Source organism: Prionailurus viverrinus, chromosome A2, assembly GCF_022837055.1.
Source record: "Prionailurus viverrinus isolate Anna chromosome A2, UM_Priviv_1.0, whole genome shotgun sequence".
Taxonomy (NCBI): domain Eukaryota; kingdom Metazoa; phylum Chordata; class Mammalia; order Carnivora; family Felidae; genus Prionailurus; species Prionailurus viverrinus.
Window position 1 is genome coordinate 53,230,885 of NC_062562.1, and position 16,785 is coordinate 53,247,669.

A 16,785-nucleotide genomic window follows, 5' to 3' on the forward strand; every position below is an offset into this window, starting at 1 on the left:
TTTGGCTCAGGTCATGATCCCAGGATCGTGGGATCAGGCTCCATGGAGCCTGCTTAAGATTCTCTCCATCCCTCCCTCCCCCTCTCTCTGTCCCCTCCCACCAGCTCATGCTCTCTTTAAAAAAAAAACAAAAAACAAACAAACAAACAAAAAACCCTTATAGGTGCGCCTGGGTGGATCAGTTGGTTAAGCAACCAACTCTTGATTTTGACTCAAATCATGATTTTGACTCAGTTTGTGAGATCAAGCCCTGTGTCAGGCTCCATGCTGACAGCACAGAGCCTGCTTGGTATTCTCTCTCCCTCTCTCTGCCCTTCCCCTTGCTTACACTCACATGCTCGTGCCCTCTCTCTCTCTCTCTCTCTCTCTTGCAATAAATAAATAAAACATTTTTTAAAAACAGGACAATCTTTATTAATTTTATAAATTCTTATACTGAAGTAAGTGGAAATATGCTAAACATAAAGTCATAACACATTGGTATTAAGCACAGTTTAACCCACCTAAAAATCTCTAGTATCTACTAATGGTAGGAAGTTCTGAGCTACCCCTCTGCTGGCATACGGCACACTCAGCACACACCGCTCCCCTCAGGAGGGTTTGTCTCTTCCTCAGGGCAGTCAGTCACGTAGAAGCCATGCTCCTCTATCCCTCGGTAGAGTGTGATGTACTTGGAAACCTTCCTTGTCCTCGGAACCACGTACTTTTCCGTGAACTCACTCTTGTCCAGTTGCCCCTTGCCTTCTGTGGTCAGAATGCAGTTAATGAACGTGAGGGTGTAACTGTAGCAGTTGTGATGGTCTTCTTCATACCTTACAAAAGAAGGATGGTGAGAAGGGAAGGCTTAGGTTTAAAAGCTGCTCAGGGGGCACCTGTGTGGCTCAGTCAGTTAAGCATCTACCTTCGGCTCAGGTCATGATCTCACAGTTTGTGAGTTCAAGCCCCATGTCGGGCTCTGTGCTGATAGCTCACAGCTTGGAGCCTGCAGCCTGCTTCGAATTCTGTGTCTCCCTCCCTCTCTGCCCTGCTCCCCACCTCCCCCGCCCACTCACACTCTGTCTCTCTCTCAAAAATAAACATTAAAAATTTTAAAGAAAAAGGCTGCTCAGGAACAAGCCATGAAGCTGTTGAAGGACTTGCAGAGTTGAAATTGGGCTGTCAGCGGACTGGGCCCCTATGTGTGCTGACCCCCTTGGTGACAGAGCTCCCAGAGGTGCAATTTCGAGGGACACTTGGCAGTTTGGGCCATGTCCACTTGCAAGTTACATAAGACAGGAGTGGGCGTGTCTACATGTGCTGACTCATTGTATGGAAACTGCCAACTTACGGAGCTGACATTCTAGAAATGGAGTTCTCCTTCCAGGTTTTAGGGTATCCCAGTGTCTAACTTATTTTAAGGTAAGCCTCAAGACAATTTAGGTTCACAAGTATGCTATATATCTAAAGTGTTGAGGGAGCAATAAATTGAGAAATTTCAAATTTGCCAAATCACAAAAACATTATTTTTACATGTTAAACATTTAAAAAATGTTTAAGGAAATATAATAGGGGTCTTGATGTACATATTAAATGTTAAGGATGTAAAAATATCTAGTCAAATAACTGGAGTACTAAGCTGTGGTCCTTTTGGTTCTTAAGATGCTGTGATTCTGGGGCTCCTGGGTGGCTTAGTCGATTGAGCATCCGACTTCGGCTCAGGTCATGATCTCATGGTTTGTGAGTTCAAGCCCCACATCAGGCTGGCTGTTGTCAGTACAGAGCCTGCTTTGAATCCTCTGTCCCCCTCTCTGTCTGCCCCTCCTCCACTTATGTTCTCCATCTCTCTCTCTCTCTCTCTCTCTCAGAAATGAATAAACATTCATTAAAAAAAAAAAAAATGCCGTGATTCTATTGTGTAAAGGTACATTGGCTCACCTCTGCAGAAAACCCAAATTCAACCCCTGTTTAAACTTTGTTACAGGTACTACTCTCTTGGTACAGGCTCACCATGAACTAAACAGCTTAAGAGTCCTCTGAGCTGGGGTCCCACCTGCATGGTGAATGAGCGGGTGGCCCCTGCAGCCCTGTACCTCTGAGGCAGCCAGGCTCCCGAGGTGGAGAAGTCTTCCAGGTACTTGTCCCACTGATCCATCAGTCCATACATGCCAGGCTGCAGTAAAGGGATGCTTACACTCTGCTCCCACCCTGCTTCATCTCGCTGGACCCCGTGCATGGTGTAATTATACACAACTCCTGCAACCAAAACTGGAGTCATGCGGAAGCCCAAGGGAAAATGCACCTCTGTTTAGAGGCCATCAGAAAATGACAACTGCCCCTGGGAAATGCCACATAACAGAAACCCAGTTGTACTTTGTGATTACTGTAGAAGAGCAGTAGACCGTGAGAGACCCTAGAATCTCCTGCAGGATCAAGCTGGGGAGGCAGCCACCCACCTAACAGATTTAGAGAGGGCCTTGCCTAGAGTCAGGATTGGGGGTTACGAGCCTCTGCCTCCCGGGCCCTCAGCAAAGCATTTCTTTCAGGGAAACCCAGTTCTTGCTCTACCTGTTCTCCAGCACCGTGAAGTTGCCCCCAGGAAATGGAGACTAGAATAGATATTCATCTCCAAATATTTTTTGCTCAAGTTTTCTATTTGCGAATGGGTCTATCTTCTTTCCTTAAATCAGCAATAAATTTCCACTGATGAAATGGGTGGCAAATTTGCTCATGTGGGTAAATCTGAGTTCAAAAATCCAGTCCTGGGTTTCTGTTCGCTGGTCAGTTTCTCCCGCCTTGAGCAGGTGCAGAAAGGTTGCCTTCAGACTTGACTTATGAGGCCTGTGATCACAGCCTCACCTGCCTGGCTTTGCTCACCATCCCTAGGCCCGCGACCCCCTGTGACTGGGGTACCAGGCCCTCTTCCTGTACACTGGATGCTCTGTCTTCAGGGCCTCCAGGCTGTGCCCTCAGAGCTAAGTCTGGGCAAAGGAACTGCTTTGTTTAAACATGACTTTTTTTTTTTTTTTTAAGTGAACCCACCACATGCCCAAGTCCTCTGTCCCTTGGTTTATTTCTGAGGCCCGTGCCTGGCCACCAGAGACCCTGGTGTGTGAGGACCCAGTGGCAGTGTGCTGGGTCCAGATTCTGGTTCCAACACAAGAAGAAATCATGTTCCTCTCTCAAAAAACCAACAAAACAGGCTTGGTGATACTCTTGGCTGAGAAAACATTAACAAGCTTTCAAATATTTAGAATTGTCATTAGTACTAAGTTACTGTAAAGTCAAGTATTTCTCTTTTAAGGGGAGTAAGCATCGCCCACCTAATGGTACGGTATGAGAACCCAGGGAAAAGAGGAATTCCCTAATTAAATGTTGTCATGAGCACTTTTTCTCTAGAAATACCACTCTCTCCTACCTAGTAGTGTGAGAACATTTTAAGTTTTTAAAAAGACAAAACAAAACAAAAAACCAGTGGCAGTGCACTCACCATTTGTGTTGGTTATTCCCACGTGAAGATCAGACCTTCCATCGTACTCCCTGAAAGAAACAAGTTTTGTGTTTTTTCTCATTTGCACATGACTGGCATGAAGAGTCCATATTTAAAAGCAGGAGAGTGATCTTGGCCGGTGCCAAGTTTCTTGCCATCAGTGGCCATGTGAATGGAAGCACTGTTTCAAAACTGGTTGAGCCAAGAGTACATCTGAGGTAGAAAATACTCCCCCGGCCCCCCCAGCTGGATTTTTTTGGCCCCCCATCACTAAAGGCAGTGTAAGGCCTTGGAAGGCCATCCCTCCTAGAGCATAAAGTCAGCTTAACTCTTAGCTGCCCAGCTGAAGGGCACAGCTGGAGGTCAGTTGTTGAAAGAGATCCTCATACTTCCCGCCTTGTAGGCGAGGTTACAGGCTGACCGGGGAGAGGATCCTGAGTGCATCTCAGTGGACCTCTACCTTCAAAACTAAAGTAGTGTCTTTTGGTCTTTATAGCCTGCAGCCACACCCACTTTTCCTGGATGGCCTTGTTTTCTGAAATTACTCTTTACCTGAGACTGTTCATTAAATCTATGATTCCGTATGATTTAACCTTCATTTCCAATCCCAGGCCATCATTTACTAGCACGGGGACATTAGCAAGTCACTTTCTCTCTCTGATCTCAGTTTCCTCATCTGGAAAATGGGAATATCATAAACCTCCTAGCAAGCTGGTTGTAAGAATAAAATACCAGTTGAGTGCCTGCAAGTGTCAAATAAATCAGAGGTTATTGTTGGCTCAGTTGGTAAGCGTCCAACTTTGGCTCATGATCTCACAGTTTATGAGTTCCAGCCCCTCATCGGGCTCTGTGCTTACAGCTCAGAGCCTGGAGCCTGCTTCAGATTCTGTGTCTCCCTCTCTCTCTGCCCCTTCCTTGCTCATGCTATCTCCCCCCCTCCTCTCTCTCTCTCTCTCTCTCTCAAAAATAAACATTAAAATAACTTTTAGTAAATAAATCAGAAGTTGTTGTTAAATGATAAAGCTCCTTCATGAGACCGCAGGTTCCTCATTAAAGTGAGCAGTCCGAGGCTTTAAAATGACTGAAAACACAAATGGCTGCCCCACCTTCACAGTGATCCCCCAGGTCATCTTGTTGCAGCCACCACTTTGAGGGTTTTGAGACTGTGGGTTCAGAGGCTGAGAATGAAGCTGGGCAACAAGGTACCAGTCTGATTGTAGCGCTGCACTTACTTACCCCAAGATTGCTGCATAAGCATGTCACTGCACTTTGTTTCCTGCCTCAATCCTAGGTGTTCCTTCCCTCCCCCTGTCCTTCAGTTATTTCTCAGTCATGCAACAGATATTTATCAGGTGTGAACGAACTATGGGCCTGTCATTTGAAGTGAAAGGCTAGTAGCACAACAGGAAATAAGCCTGACAAGGTCTCTGCCCTCTTGGAATTTGCTTGCTTCCCGAGAAGACTTTTTAGTTTAACGAGTTTTTAACAGATAAGTGCTCTGAAGGGGAAAAAAATGTAGACTATTACAGAAGCATGTCATAGGGGCAGTGGCAGAGCCACCTCTCTCTCATACAACTCCTTTGTACAAATTAAGAAAAGTTCCCTTTTTTCCTGCAGATGCAGCTCTGCCCAGCATGTTTGGCTTGCTAGGTGTAGTGCCTCCTGAGTTTCAGGACCCAAAACCACCTTGACAAAGCATCTTTGGGCAGTGTACAACCTGTACAACCATATGTGGCAGCCCTGAGAGATCTTAACCTAGTTTGATGAGAACCTCAGTGATTTCCGAGGGTCATTGAAGGTTCTCTTTTACAAAGTAGATGAAATTTTCTCAAGGTGAATAGTGGGAGTCATTCTTGAGAGTTTGGAAATTGGATGAGAGGGAAAGGAACAGTTTAGAAGTTGGCCTTAGAAGGTCTGGTGGGCAGGGGACTACTTGAAGTTCTGCAGATCCTGGCGTGAGGGGATGGGAGGATGCTAAAGCATATAACCTGTTTCAACACCACCACCTCCCTTCTGCTGATGCCAAGGAAGGCCAGGCCCATCAGTATTGCTACCACATCACAGAGTACATAAATGCTTATTAGGGGCCAACCCAAAAGCCTATCATGTTCTGGATAGCAGGGCTCTGGCTCATTCACTGTGACATCCCTGGCATTTCCCACACAGAGATGCTTGGTAAGGATTTGTTGAATGAATCAATGTTATAGTGGATGAATTCTGAATTTTAATCACTTTATTCAAAAGCTTTCAGAATCTAGCCAAGTAATTCTCCAAGTTAGCATGAATGAGGGATCGGATCTTGTGAAACATTTTGGGCTTCATGATTTAGATAATGGAAATGAAGTTTCTGCCAGTTACATTCTGAACTGAATATGAAAAGAATAGCATGGAAAAGAGCATGTTGGCTCCACTTCGTGTCTGGTGCCCGGGTCATGTTTCTGCCTTATCACTGCCCCTCACCACCCTGAAAGGTCGGCAGGACCCTCATTTTGCAGATGAGGAACAGAGACTCCAGAGGGTCTGATGCTGTCTGAAAACAGGATAGGAATTGGGGGCTTTGTGGTACTACGGCCTACACTGTTCTCTCTATATCCTGTGACCTCCGGGAAGAGTCAGGGGTGCAAAACTGCACACTTTCGTTCATTTTATCCACATAAGGACAGGAAGGAAATCAATTAAGGAAGTTAGTAAGCAGGGAAATAAATAGACAACTCCAACCGTCTTACCCCAAACCAGAGCTCTTGAGGGCACATGAGCGTTGGGAGGAGGGATTTCAAGAAGGCTAGGATGTCTCGGCATTAGGTCACAGTGATGCTTACGAACACGCTTGCTAAAGCACGTGCCATCGTTCTGTAGCATCCATGCTCTCAACACCTGGCTTGTGCTGGGCCACTTCTAGTTCCATTTGTAAACTCCATAGGGACACTAAGGAGGTAAGGTCCTTTCTTTTGATTTCTGAAATCTTTCTTAAAGTCAGGTGGCATCCACAATTGAGGCACACCAGGTCTGGTCTTCAATTTAATTCACCACCATGTAGAATAGTCTGTATGTGGCCGTTTTTCAGGCTTTTGTACATGGTACCTGTTTGCCACAGATATTTCAGGCTAACTCACGGTAAAGGAATTATTTTGACTGGAGTAGCTGCTGGGTCGTTTTCCCAGTTAGCCTCTTAGTGCAAAATCTATGGGTAAAAAAAAAGTTCCAAGCTTTCAGTTTTCCTCTCCTAAGATTGTATAAGCAGGTTTGACCTTCACATGTTCTTCATATATTCTTGCACTTATCCCTCTAGGAAAGTATATACACCATCTATCTTTATGAAATGAGTAGATCTACATTTTAGGATTTAATGCCAAAACAACTGGCAAGACTATCCACCAAGCCTCACCCTGTATCGTACATGTTAGAAAGTTTTAGTGACCACAACACAAAAGGAAAAGTTTACAGAATTAAATGTAACACTTAAAAAACACCGTACCTAAGAAACGTCCCTTGAGTTGGTCTGAGGAGGAACGAACATTTTTCTTGATGCCCATTGGTAAAGGGATCGGAGATGCTAACAGGTGCTTCCTCCAGCTTCCTCGAGCTCATGACTTGCTGGCAGAGGGGGCAGCACTGGGGCACACTGAAGCTGTAGATGTATTTCTTACAGTGGTTGAATTTAATTAAGGGCTTTGCAGCCTCTGCAGGGTGCATGGTTTTCCCCTCCTGGGCAACCAGGGTTAGTTTCCGGAGACTTCCTTTTCCTCATTACCTGGCTGGCAAATAAATGTACGCCTCCCGAGTAACCTGATCAACAATGACGTCATTCTGATTGACAGCTTCGGAAGCCAAACCAAATAGGATTAACCCGTTACCAGACCGTCCCATAAACTGGTATCTTAAAGAGCTAGTTTTTATTTGTGCTCACTTACAAAGGTTCTTTCTAGCCTTGTACGTTCTGCAGCCGCCGTCAGTCAGCTCCTACTCATCCTTTAAAGCCCTACTTTTCTGTGAAACTTTGCTCCACTTCTTCCAGTGGTCCCTTGCGCTGGTGGGACTAGATTCATGCTTCTCATGGGCTCTGATATTTGATTAGTCATTAGCCTGTGAGCTGCTTGGAGTTAAGGACCCACATTTATTTTTGTGTTTCTAGAAGTTATGTTGTTTTGTTGTTGGATAAATACATGAAAGAAATCCTTGGAGGCTGTTGTCTTTTGATGTTTTATATTGTAGAAGTAATCTTGCTCATAAAAAATTAACTGTACAGTTAGAAATAAGGATAGTGGTTACCCTCGGTAGGAGGTACTGACTGGGAGAAGGCATGAGGGAGTTTTGGGGGGTCTGGAGCTGTTCCGATTCATGATCAAAGGGTTGGTTGTATGAGAGTTTGTGAACATTTTGTGAAAATTCCTCAAGCTGGACATTTTACTACAAGCACTTTATGATTCTTCAATTTTAAAATAATTTTGAGAAACTACACAAAAATATAAGAAAAAAAAGGTAATGTCTTCTGTTCCTCCGTAATATTTTTCCACTCACCAAATCCAGCTCCCTGAGAAAACTAATGGTATGTTAAATGAAAATTTCCACATAATTTTTAAAAATTCCAACATTGTGTACGTTTGGAATGTGTGTATTTTTCTCATCTTGGAAATGTATCTACAATATCAGGAATACAGGTCCACCTAGTCCTTTCAGATGACTGCAGAGGAATCCATAGTTTGGTTGCACCACACTTTTTTTTTTCTTTTAAGTAATCTATAGACACCACGTGGGGCTTGAATTCACAACCCTGAGGTCAAGAGTCATGTGCTCTATTGACTGAGGCAGCCAGGCACCCCCTGCACCACACTTTATTTAGCCAAACCCTTATCAATGCCTAAAGTTCCAGAGAAAAGCAATGACAAAGAGAAGACCCACAGAGAAGGTATCATGGCGGGTAAGGTCGCTTCGGAAAAGCATTTCATAGCATACATTTAAGTAAATTACAGTAGGCTGAAATGCAGAAAAATGCATATTAAGTGTTAATAATATGAAAATGATCATCAGACTCACAGAACTGTAAAACACCTTAGAAATCATTTCAACCATCTTCTCTTGTTACAGTGAAGGCAGACAGGCTATGGCTAGATGCCTAGCTCGGGTGACCAAGGTCTGAGATTGTTCATTATTAATATAAACCACACAGCTCTTGTTCGAATGTTTGAATGACCCAAGTTACTTTCAACTGAGAATATATTCATCTTCATGACAGCAATACCAAGAGGTATTTTTAATCTTATGAAAAGGAATTGAGGCATCATGCCTTGATAAACATTTTTAATACAACAGCATTCTCTTTTTAAAAACAAAAACACTGGCATCTTAAATCCTTTTTTACCTTATTTTCTCTGTTTCCCACAAAATGTTCTTATGGTAAAAATAAAACATAGATACAGATGATTACCCAAAACAAATGTATGGTTTAATGAAGTACTTTACTGTGAACCCCTTGTAAGTATCACTCCAGTCAAGAACTGGAACTTTTCTAGCCATCTCAGAAGCCCCTCCCATGTCCATCCTCCTCTCTTCCCCCAAAACTGACCCCTACCCGCACTTTTATAGTAATCACTCCTTGCGTTTCATTTTGGTTTCCTCACCTAGGTGTGCATCCATAGATATTGTGGCTTAGTCTTGTCCATGTAAACATTTTTGGTATGTGTTTTAAGTTTTGGTTCCCTTTCCTTCCGTTGATTTTTCTTATCATATATCTGTGAAGCATCCAAATCATGGGACCTGTAATATCTCCTACAGTCTGATGTTGCTGACTGCTTCCTCAGGGTTCAGTTCAACACACTGCTCTGCCCTCTGTACATCCTTCACATTCGCAGCTGGTTCCAGAGACTGGATCAGAGTGAGATCCGATCCTCTTGGCAAGACTGTGCGTGGTGGTTATTTTCTCTCACCAAAGGCACATCAGATCTGGTCTTCACTCTTATTTGATGTTAGTTCCCATTAATCTCAGTGCCTAGAGCTCCATTCATTCATTGGCAGTGGTACAATGATGATATTCTATCATGTTGTTTTCATACACTAGCTGGAATAATTGTATGAGGAGACACTTCCCCTCACCTATTATTTATTTATGCAGTGGTACAAGTATACTGGAAAGATTGGATATGTGCCTGATTCCTTATTCACATTTCAAGATAATGAGGACATCTCTGACATACTCAGAAAGTGCCCAGTTGGTTTCATATAGTTTTATTCTAGTGTCACTTAATGAACTCCTAGATATAAACGTATTAGCTGGATTTCAACCCAATGCAGTTTTTATTCTTATTGAAGCTCAGATTGTCCCATTTGGGCCTCTTGAATTGGCTCCTGAGTCCTTTTCACTTGAACCTAATAGTCTCTGATGATTTCCTTGCTATCTAGTCCATCAAGATGTTGCAGGTTCATCTCAGACCTTTCTCTGAACCCAGACCTGGAATCAGCCATTTCTCCAAGAAGCCCTGATTTCTTTCTTTCAGTGGGAAATGGTAATTCAAGAGTATAGTCTGCACACTAAGGACGTACTGGTTGATCGTTTCTCTACCTTTTCAGTGGGCAAAGTGGGGTAAAAAAAAAAAAAGTGCACCCTCACATGCACACACACAAAGATAAAATACTTCATGAGTTCATACATACTTTTTTTTAAATTTTATTTATTTTGAGAGAGAGTGCATAAGTGAGGGAGGAGCAGAGAAAGAGAATCCCAGGCAGGCTCTGCACTATGAGTGCAGAGCCTGATGTGGAGCTCAAACCCACGAACCATGAGATCATGACCTGAGCTGAAGTCAAGAGTGGGACACTTAACCTACTGAGCCACCCAGGCCCCCCCATACTGCTATTTCTAACTCAAATTCAGGACTACAGGGTTTTTACTTACCTTGTTCTATATTACATTCCCATCTCTTTTCTTCCCCACTGAAAATTTTGGTTCAGGATACAGAGGATTACCGAATTAGAATGTTCCATGATCACTCATTTGCTAATTCCATTTTACACATACAAGAGTCATGGGGTGAAAATAGTAATATACCACTTCTGATTATGATTACTAAGTAGAGTTAAGTGTTGTTTTTGTATATACTCTGCTCATCTTCATTGTTTAAATGGTGTTTCTAGAGGCACCTGGGTGGCTTGGTGGGTTAAGCATCTGACTCTTGGTTTCTGCTCACAGTCATGAGCTCAAGCCCCATGTCGGGCTCCGTGCTGAGGGTGGAGTCTGCCTAAGATTCTCTTTCTCCCTTTGCCCCTTCCCCACTCACACACATGCTCTCTTTTATTTATTTATTTATCTTATGCAAAGGAACTGAGGCGTCATGCCTTGATATATATATGGTGGTTCTATATCTTCATGGTCAGAGCATCTGCCATTGTAAACAGCAATCCCCTTTAATCCTCACTAAGGCTTAATTCTAGACACAAACTTTTATTTACTGGTTTCGTCACTCTTCAGTAATTATGGTTGTCTGAAGTGCATGGTCTAAAAGATAACTTACGGCTTATAGGAAGAATGTTCCCCAAGTTTTTGCATGTTGATAACAATTTATCTCTGTTCTTTCTACTTGGAAGATCAGTTTTGCTGGATATAGAGTCCTTGGCTAACGTTTTATTTACTGCATCATTCCATTTTCTTCCGGCATAATGCACTGCCATCCAAAAGCCTGATGACAAACTAATCTTCTTTCTCTCATAAGTCATTGTATTGTTGCTTTTTTTGTCAATATGGCCAGATGATTTTTCTTTCTTTTTATTTCTTTAAATTTTTTTTAATGTTTATTTATTTTTGACACAGAGAGAGACAGAGCATGAGTGGGGGAGAAGCAGAGAGAGAGAAGGAGACACAGAATCTGAAGCAGGCTCCAGGCTCTGAGCTGTCAGCACAGATCCCGACGCAGGGCTCGAACCCACAGACTGTGAGATCATGACCTGAGCCAAAGTCGGACACTCAACCGACTGAGCCCCCCAGGCACCGCTATTTTTCTTTCTTTTTAAGATCAATACTTTTATTACAATATGTCTTTTTAAAAAAATTTTTTAACATTTATTCATTTTTGAGAGACAAAGAGAGACAGAGCACAAGGGGGCAGGGGCAGAGAGAGAGGGAGACACAGAATCCCAAGCAGACTTCAGGCCCTGAGTTGTCAGCACAGAGCCCGATGCAGGGTTCAAACTCAAGAGCCATGAGATCATGACCTGAGCCGAAGTCAGCTGTTCAACCGACTGAGCCACCCAAGTGCCCCTACAATATGTCTTGATGTTGGTTATTTGGCATCGATTTACTCAGGTTTGTGATGTGTTTTTTGAATATGTTGTTTCACATTTTTTAATTTCAGGAAATTTTTCATAAATTATAATTTTGACTATTTTTTTCTGTTTCATTTATTTTGACTTTCTTTAAGAAACTCTGTTATCTATGTGTTGGATCCCTTTGCCTAGCTTCAGTATTTTTCACTTTTTCTAAAAAATTGAGATAAAATATACACATCATAAAATTAACCTATTTAAAGTGTGCAGTTCAAGGGCACGTGGGTATCTCAGTCAGTTAAGTGACCAACTCTTGACTGCAACTCAGGTCATGATCTCACTGTGAGACTGAGCCCCATGTAGGGCTCTGCACTGACAGCACGGAGCCTGCTTGGGATTCTCTCTCTCCTATCTCTCTGTCCCTTCCCCCATGCACATGTGCATGTGTTCTCTCTCTCTCAAAATAAATAAACATTAAAAAAATAATAAAGTGGGGTGCCTGGGTGGCTCAGTTGGTTGAATGTCTGACTTCGGCTCAGGTCAGGATCTCGCAGTTCATGAGTTTGAGCCCCGTGTTGGGCCCTGTGCTGACAGCTCAGAGCCTGGAGCCAGTTTCAGATTCTGTGTCTCCCTCTCTCTGCCCCTTCCCTGCTCATGCTCTGTCTCTCTCTGTCTCTCAAAAATGAACAAACATTAAAAAAATAATAATGAATAAAAAATAAAAAAATAAAGTGCATGGGGGTGCTTGGGTGGCTTAGTCGGTTAAGCATCCAACTTCAGCTCAGCTCACCTCACGGCTTGTGAGTTTGAGCCCCACGTTGGGCTCTGTGCTGACAGCTCAGAGACTGGAGACTGCTTTCGATTCTGTCTCTCTCTCTCTCTTTCTCTCTCTCTCCCTCTCTCTCAAAAATAAATATATAGAAACATCTCAAGTGTCAATCAACAGATAAATGGATACAGAAGTTGTGGTGTGTGGATATACAATGGAATATTATTCAACCATGAGAAAGAAAGACATCTTGCCATTTGTAACAATATAGATGTACCTAGAAGGCATTATGTTAAGTGAAATGAGCCAGACATAAAAAGACAAATACTGCATGTTATCACTTGTATGTGGAATCCCGAAAAAAAAGATGTCAAACTCATAGAAACAGAGTAGAAAAAATTGGTTGTGGTTGCAGAGAATAAGATGGATTGGGGAAGTAGGCAGAGGTTGGTAAAAGGGTACAAACTTTTAGCTATAAGATGAACAAGGTCTAGGGGTGCCTGGGTGGCTTAGATGGTTAAGCATCCTACTCTTGATTTTGGCTCATGTCATGATCTCACAGTTCATGAGTTCGAGCCCCAGGTCGAGCTCCATGTTGACAGTATGGAGCCTGCTTTGGGATTCTTTCTCTCCCTCTCTGTCTTCCCCTTAGCCACTCACTCTCTCTGTGTGTCTCTGTCTCTGTCTCTCTCTCTCTTTCTCAAAATAAATAAACTTAAAAAAAAAAAGACAAACAAGGTCTAAGAACATAATGTAAAATACGGTGATTATAGTTGATAACAATGTTTTATATAACTGACGTTTCCTAACAGAATAAAACTAAAATGTTCTCACATACACACAAAAGGTAAACATGTGAGGTGATAGATGTGTTAATTAAACAGATGATGGAAATCCTTTCACAATGCATACATATATCAAATCACCATGATGTACATTTTAAATACTTTACAGTTTTGTCAACTCTCCGTCAATAAAATGGGAAAAAACACAAAAATTAATAGACCATAAATGTGATGGTTTATTTCTGGACTCTCAAATCTATTTCATTGATTTGTATGTCTATCTGTATGCCAGTACCATACCATCTTGAATGATACAGCTTTCTAGTAAGTTTTGAAATTGGAACATGTGAGTCCTCCAAATTTATTCTTCTTTTTCAAGAATGTTTATGAAAGAAAGCTCTTTTTCAAGAGCTTGTTTGGGTCCCTTGCATTTCAATATAAATGTTATGATCAACTTCTCAATTCATGCAAAAAAGCTAGTGGGAAATTTGGTGGGATTGCAACCATCAGTTGGTGAGTACTACCATCTTAACAATTATAAATCTTCAAATCAGTTTATTTGTTCAGGTCTTCTTTAATTTCTTTTGATGATGTCCAAATCTCACACTTCTTTGGTTAAGTTTATTCCTAAATATTATTATTTTCAATGCTAGTGTAAACTGAAACTGTTTTCTTAATTTCTTCTTCAGAGTATTCGTTATTCGTGTATAGAAATACAATTGATTTTTGTGTATTGATCTTGTGTCCTACAACCTGACTGAACTCATTTATTTCTTTAATGGTTTTTTTGTGTGGATTCCTGAGGATTTCCTATACACAAGATCATGTCAGCTGCATATAAGAATACTTTGACTTCTTCCTTTCCAATCTGAGAAACTTTTATTTCTTTTTCTTGCCTACTTGCTGTGGCTAGAAACTCCAGTACAATATTGACTAGAAGTGACAAGAGTGAACATCCTTATCTTGTTTCAGATATTAGAAGGAGAACTTCCAGTCTTTAACCATTAAGTACAGTGTTAACTGTGAGTTTCTGGTAGATGACCTTATCACATTGAGGAAGGTCCCTTCTTTTCCTAGTCTTTGGAGTATTTTTGTCATGAAAGGGTATTGGATTTTTTCAAGTGCTTTTTCCGCATCTATTAAAATGACCATATGATTTTTTTCTTATTCTATTTATATGATGAATTACATTGATAGATTTTTGTATGTTGAACCAACCTTGCATTCCTGGAATAAGTCCCACATGGTCATGGTGTATAATCCATTTTATATGCTGCTGGATTTGGTTTGCTAGTATTCTGTTGAGGATTTTTATGTTGTTTTTTTTTTTAAATTTTTTTTCAATGTTTATTTATTTTTGGGACAGAGAGAGACAGAGCATGAACAGGGGAGGGGCAGAGAGAGAGGGAGACACAGAATCGGAAACAGGCTCCAGGCTCTGAGCCATCAGCCCAGAGCCTGACGCGGGGCTCGAACTCACGGACCGCGAGATCGTGACCTGGCTGAAGTCGGACGCTTAACCGACTGCGCCACCCAGGCGCCCCAATGTTTTTATTATCAAAGTATATTGATCTATAGTTTTCTTTGTCTGGTTTGGTACTAAGGTAGTACTGACCTCAGAGAATGAGTTGGGAAGTATTTCTTCTTCTGTTTTGTTTTGTTTGTTTGTTTGTTTGTTTTTGCAAGAATTTGTAAAAGATCAGTGTTAATTCATCTTTAGATGTTTAGTAAAATTCACCAGTGAAGCTATTGGTTCTGGGCTTTTCTTTGTGGGAAGTCTTTTGATTACTAATTCAATCTCTTTGCTTGTTAGAGGTCTATTCATATTTTCTGTTTCTTCTTGATTTAATGTCACTAGTTTGTGTCTTTCTAAAAGTTTGTCCATTTCATCTAAGTTATCTAATTTGTTGGCATACAATTGCTCATAATATTACCTTGTAACCTCTTTTAGTTTTTGTAGGATTGGTAGTAATATCCCCCTTTTCATGCCTGACTTAATAATTGTAAAAAATTTAATGTTTATTTATTTTTGAGAGAGAGAAAGAGCACGTGATCAGGGGAGGGGCAAAAAGAGAGAGGGAGACACACAGAATCCAAAGCAGGGTCCGGGCTCTGAGCTTTCAGCACAGAGCCTGATGTGAGGCTCGAATCCATGAACCATGAGATCATGACCTGAGCCAAAGTTGGATGTAACCAACTGAGCCATAAAAGCACCCCATGGTTTAATAATTTGAGTCTTTACTTTTTTGTCATTCTAGCTAGTTTGTCAATTTTGTTGATTTTTTTCCCCCAAAGAACCAACTTTTTGTTTTACTGACTTTTCTCTATTGTGTCTTTATACTCTACTTCACTTATTTATACACAGATATTTACTATTTTCTTACTTCTGCTTGTTTTATATTAGTTTCCTCTTCTAGTGTCTTATTTTTAAGTTTTTATTTAAATTCCAATTAATTAACATACAATGTAATTTTAGTTTCAGGTATACAATACAGTGATTCAGCACTTCCATAAAACACCTGGAGCTCATCACAATAAGTGCACTCCTTAATCCCTATCACTTATTTTTTTTTAAACATTTTTTTTTTTCGTTTATTTATTTTTGGGACAGAGAGAGACAGAGCATGAACGGGGGAGGGGCAGAGAGAGAGGGAGACACAGAATCGGAAACAGGCTCCAGGCTCCGAGCCATCAGCCCAGAGCCCGACGCGGGGCTCGAACTCCTGGACCGGGAGATCGTAACCTGGCTGAAGTCGGACGCTCAACCGACTGCGCCACCCAGGTGCCCCTCCCTATCACTTATTTAACTCATTCCCTCACCCCCTCCCCTCCCTTCTGGTAACCATCAGTTTGTTTTTCTATTCCACATATGAATGAAATCATATGGTATTTATCTTTCTCTGACTGACTTATTTCTCTCAACATAATACTCTGTAGCTCCATCCACATCATTGCAAATGGCAAGATTTTGTTCTTTTTGATGGCTGAATAGTGTGTGTATGTGTGTGTGTGTGTGTGTGTATTTGTATTCTTTTGGTAAATATCTAGTAGTGTGAGTGCTGTATTATAGGATAGTTCTATTTTTAACTTTCTGAGGAACTTCCATACTGTTTTCCAGAGTGACTGTACCAGTTTGCACCAGTGCAAAGAGGAACCCTCTTGCATTGGGTTCTCCTTTCTCCATATCTTGCCAACACTTGTTTCTTGTGCTGTTGATTTTGCCATTCTGACAGGTGTGAGGTGATAGCTCATTGCAGTTTTGATTTGCACTTTCCTGATAAGTGATTTTGAGCATCTTTTCATGTTTTCTTTTTTCTTTTTAACATAGGCATTTGCAGCTATAAATTTCCCTCTAGGCACTGCTCTCAGTGCACACTCTACATTTTGGTATGTTGTGTTTTTATTTTTTCATTTATCTCAACATATTGTTTTCTCTTTTCTTTTCTTTTTTAGAGAGATAATGTGTGTGCACATGAGCAGGGGTGGGAGAGTTAGGGGGAGAGAGAGATTGA

The 16,785-nt window shown here is 41.6% G+C and overlaps 1 protein-coding gene across 2 annotated transcripts; it reads right to left on the bottom strand.

The window, feature by feature from the left end:
- Positions 1-389: 389 nt before the first annotated feature.
- MKRN2OS (MKRN2 opposite strand) lies at positions 390-7,234 on the bottom strand. 2 transcript variants are annotated; one of them, XM_047839867.1, is made up of 4 exons: positions 6,942-7,234; positions 3,467-3,516; positions 2,070-2,232; positions 390-812 (listed from the first exon to the last, which is right to left on the bottom strand). In XM_047839867.1, exons 1-4 carry the CDS (start codon positions 7,157-7,159, stop codon positions 572-574), a joined length of 672 nt encoding a protein of 223 aa, XP_047695823.1. In that variant the 5' UTR covers positions 7,160-7,234; the 3' UTR covers positions 390-571. The 2 variants fall into 2 exon arrangements, with proteins under 2 accessions (XP_047695823.1, XP_047695826.1); XM_047839870.1 differs by lacking the exon at positions 3,467-3,516 and having other exon boundaries at positions 6,942-6,999.
- Between the last annotated feature and the right edge of the window lie 9,551 nt (positions 7,235-16,785).

Excerpts from the sequence above, each read along its gene's own strand:
- MKRN2OS (XM_047839867.1), bottom strand. The coding sequence starts at position 7,159 with ATGCACCCTGCAGAGGCTGCAAAGCCCTTAATTAAATTCAACCACTGT. Across the intron at positions 3,517-6,941 it reads ACTCAAGGGACGTTTCTTAG|GGAGTACGATGGAAGGTCTG; the intron begins GTACGGTGTTTT and ends TGTTTCTTTCAG. Across the intron at positions 2,233-3,466 it reads GGGAATAACCAACACAAATG|GAGTTGTGTATAATTACACC; the intron begins GTGAGTGCACTG and ends TTTTGGTTGCAG.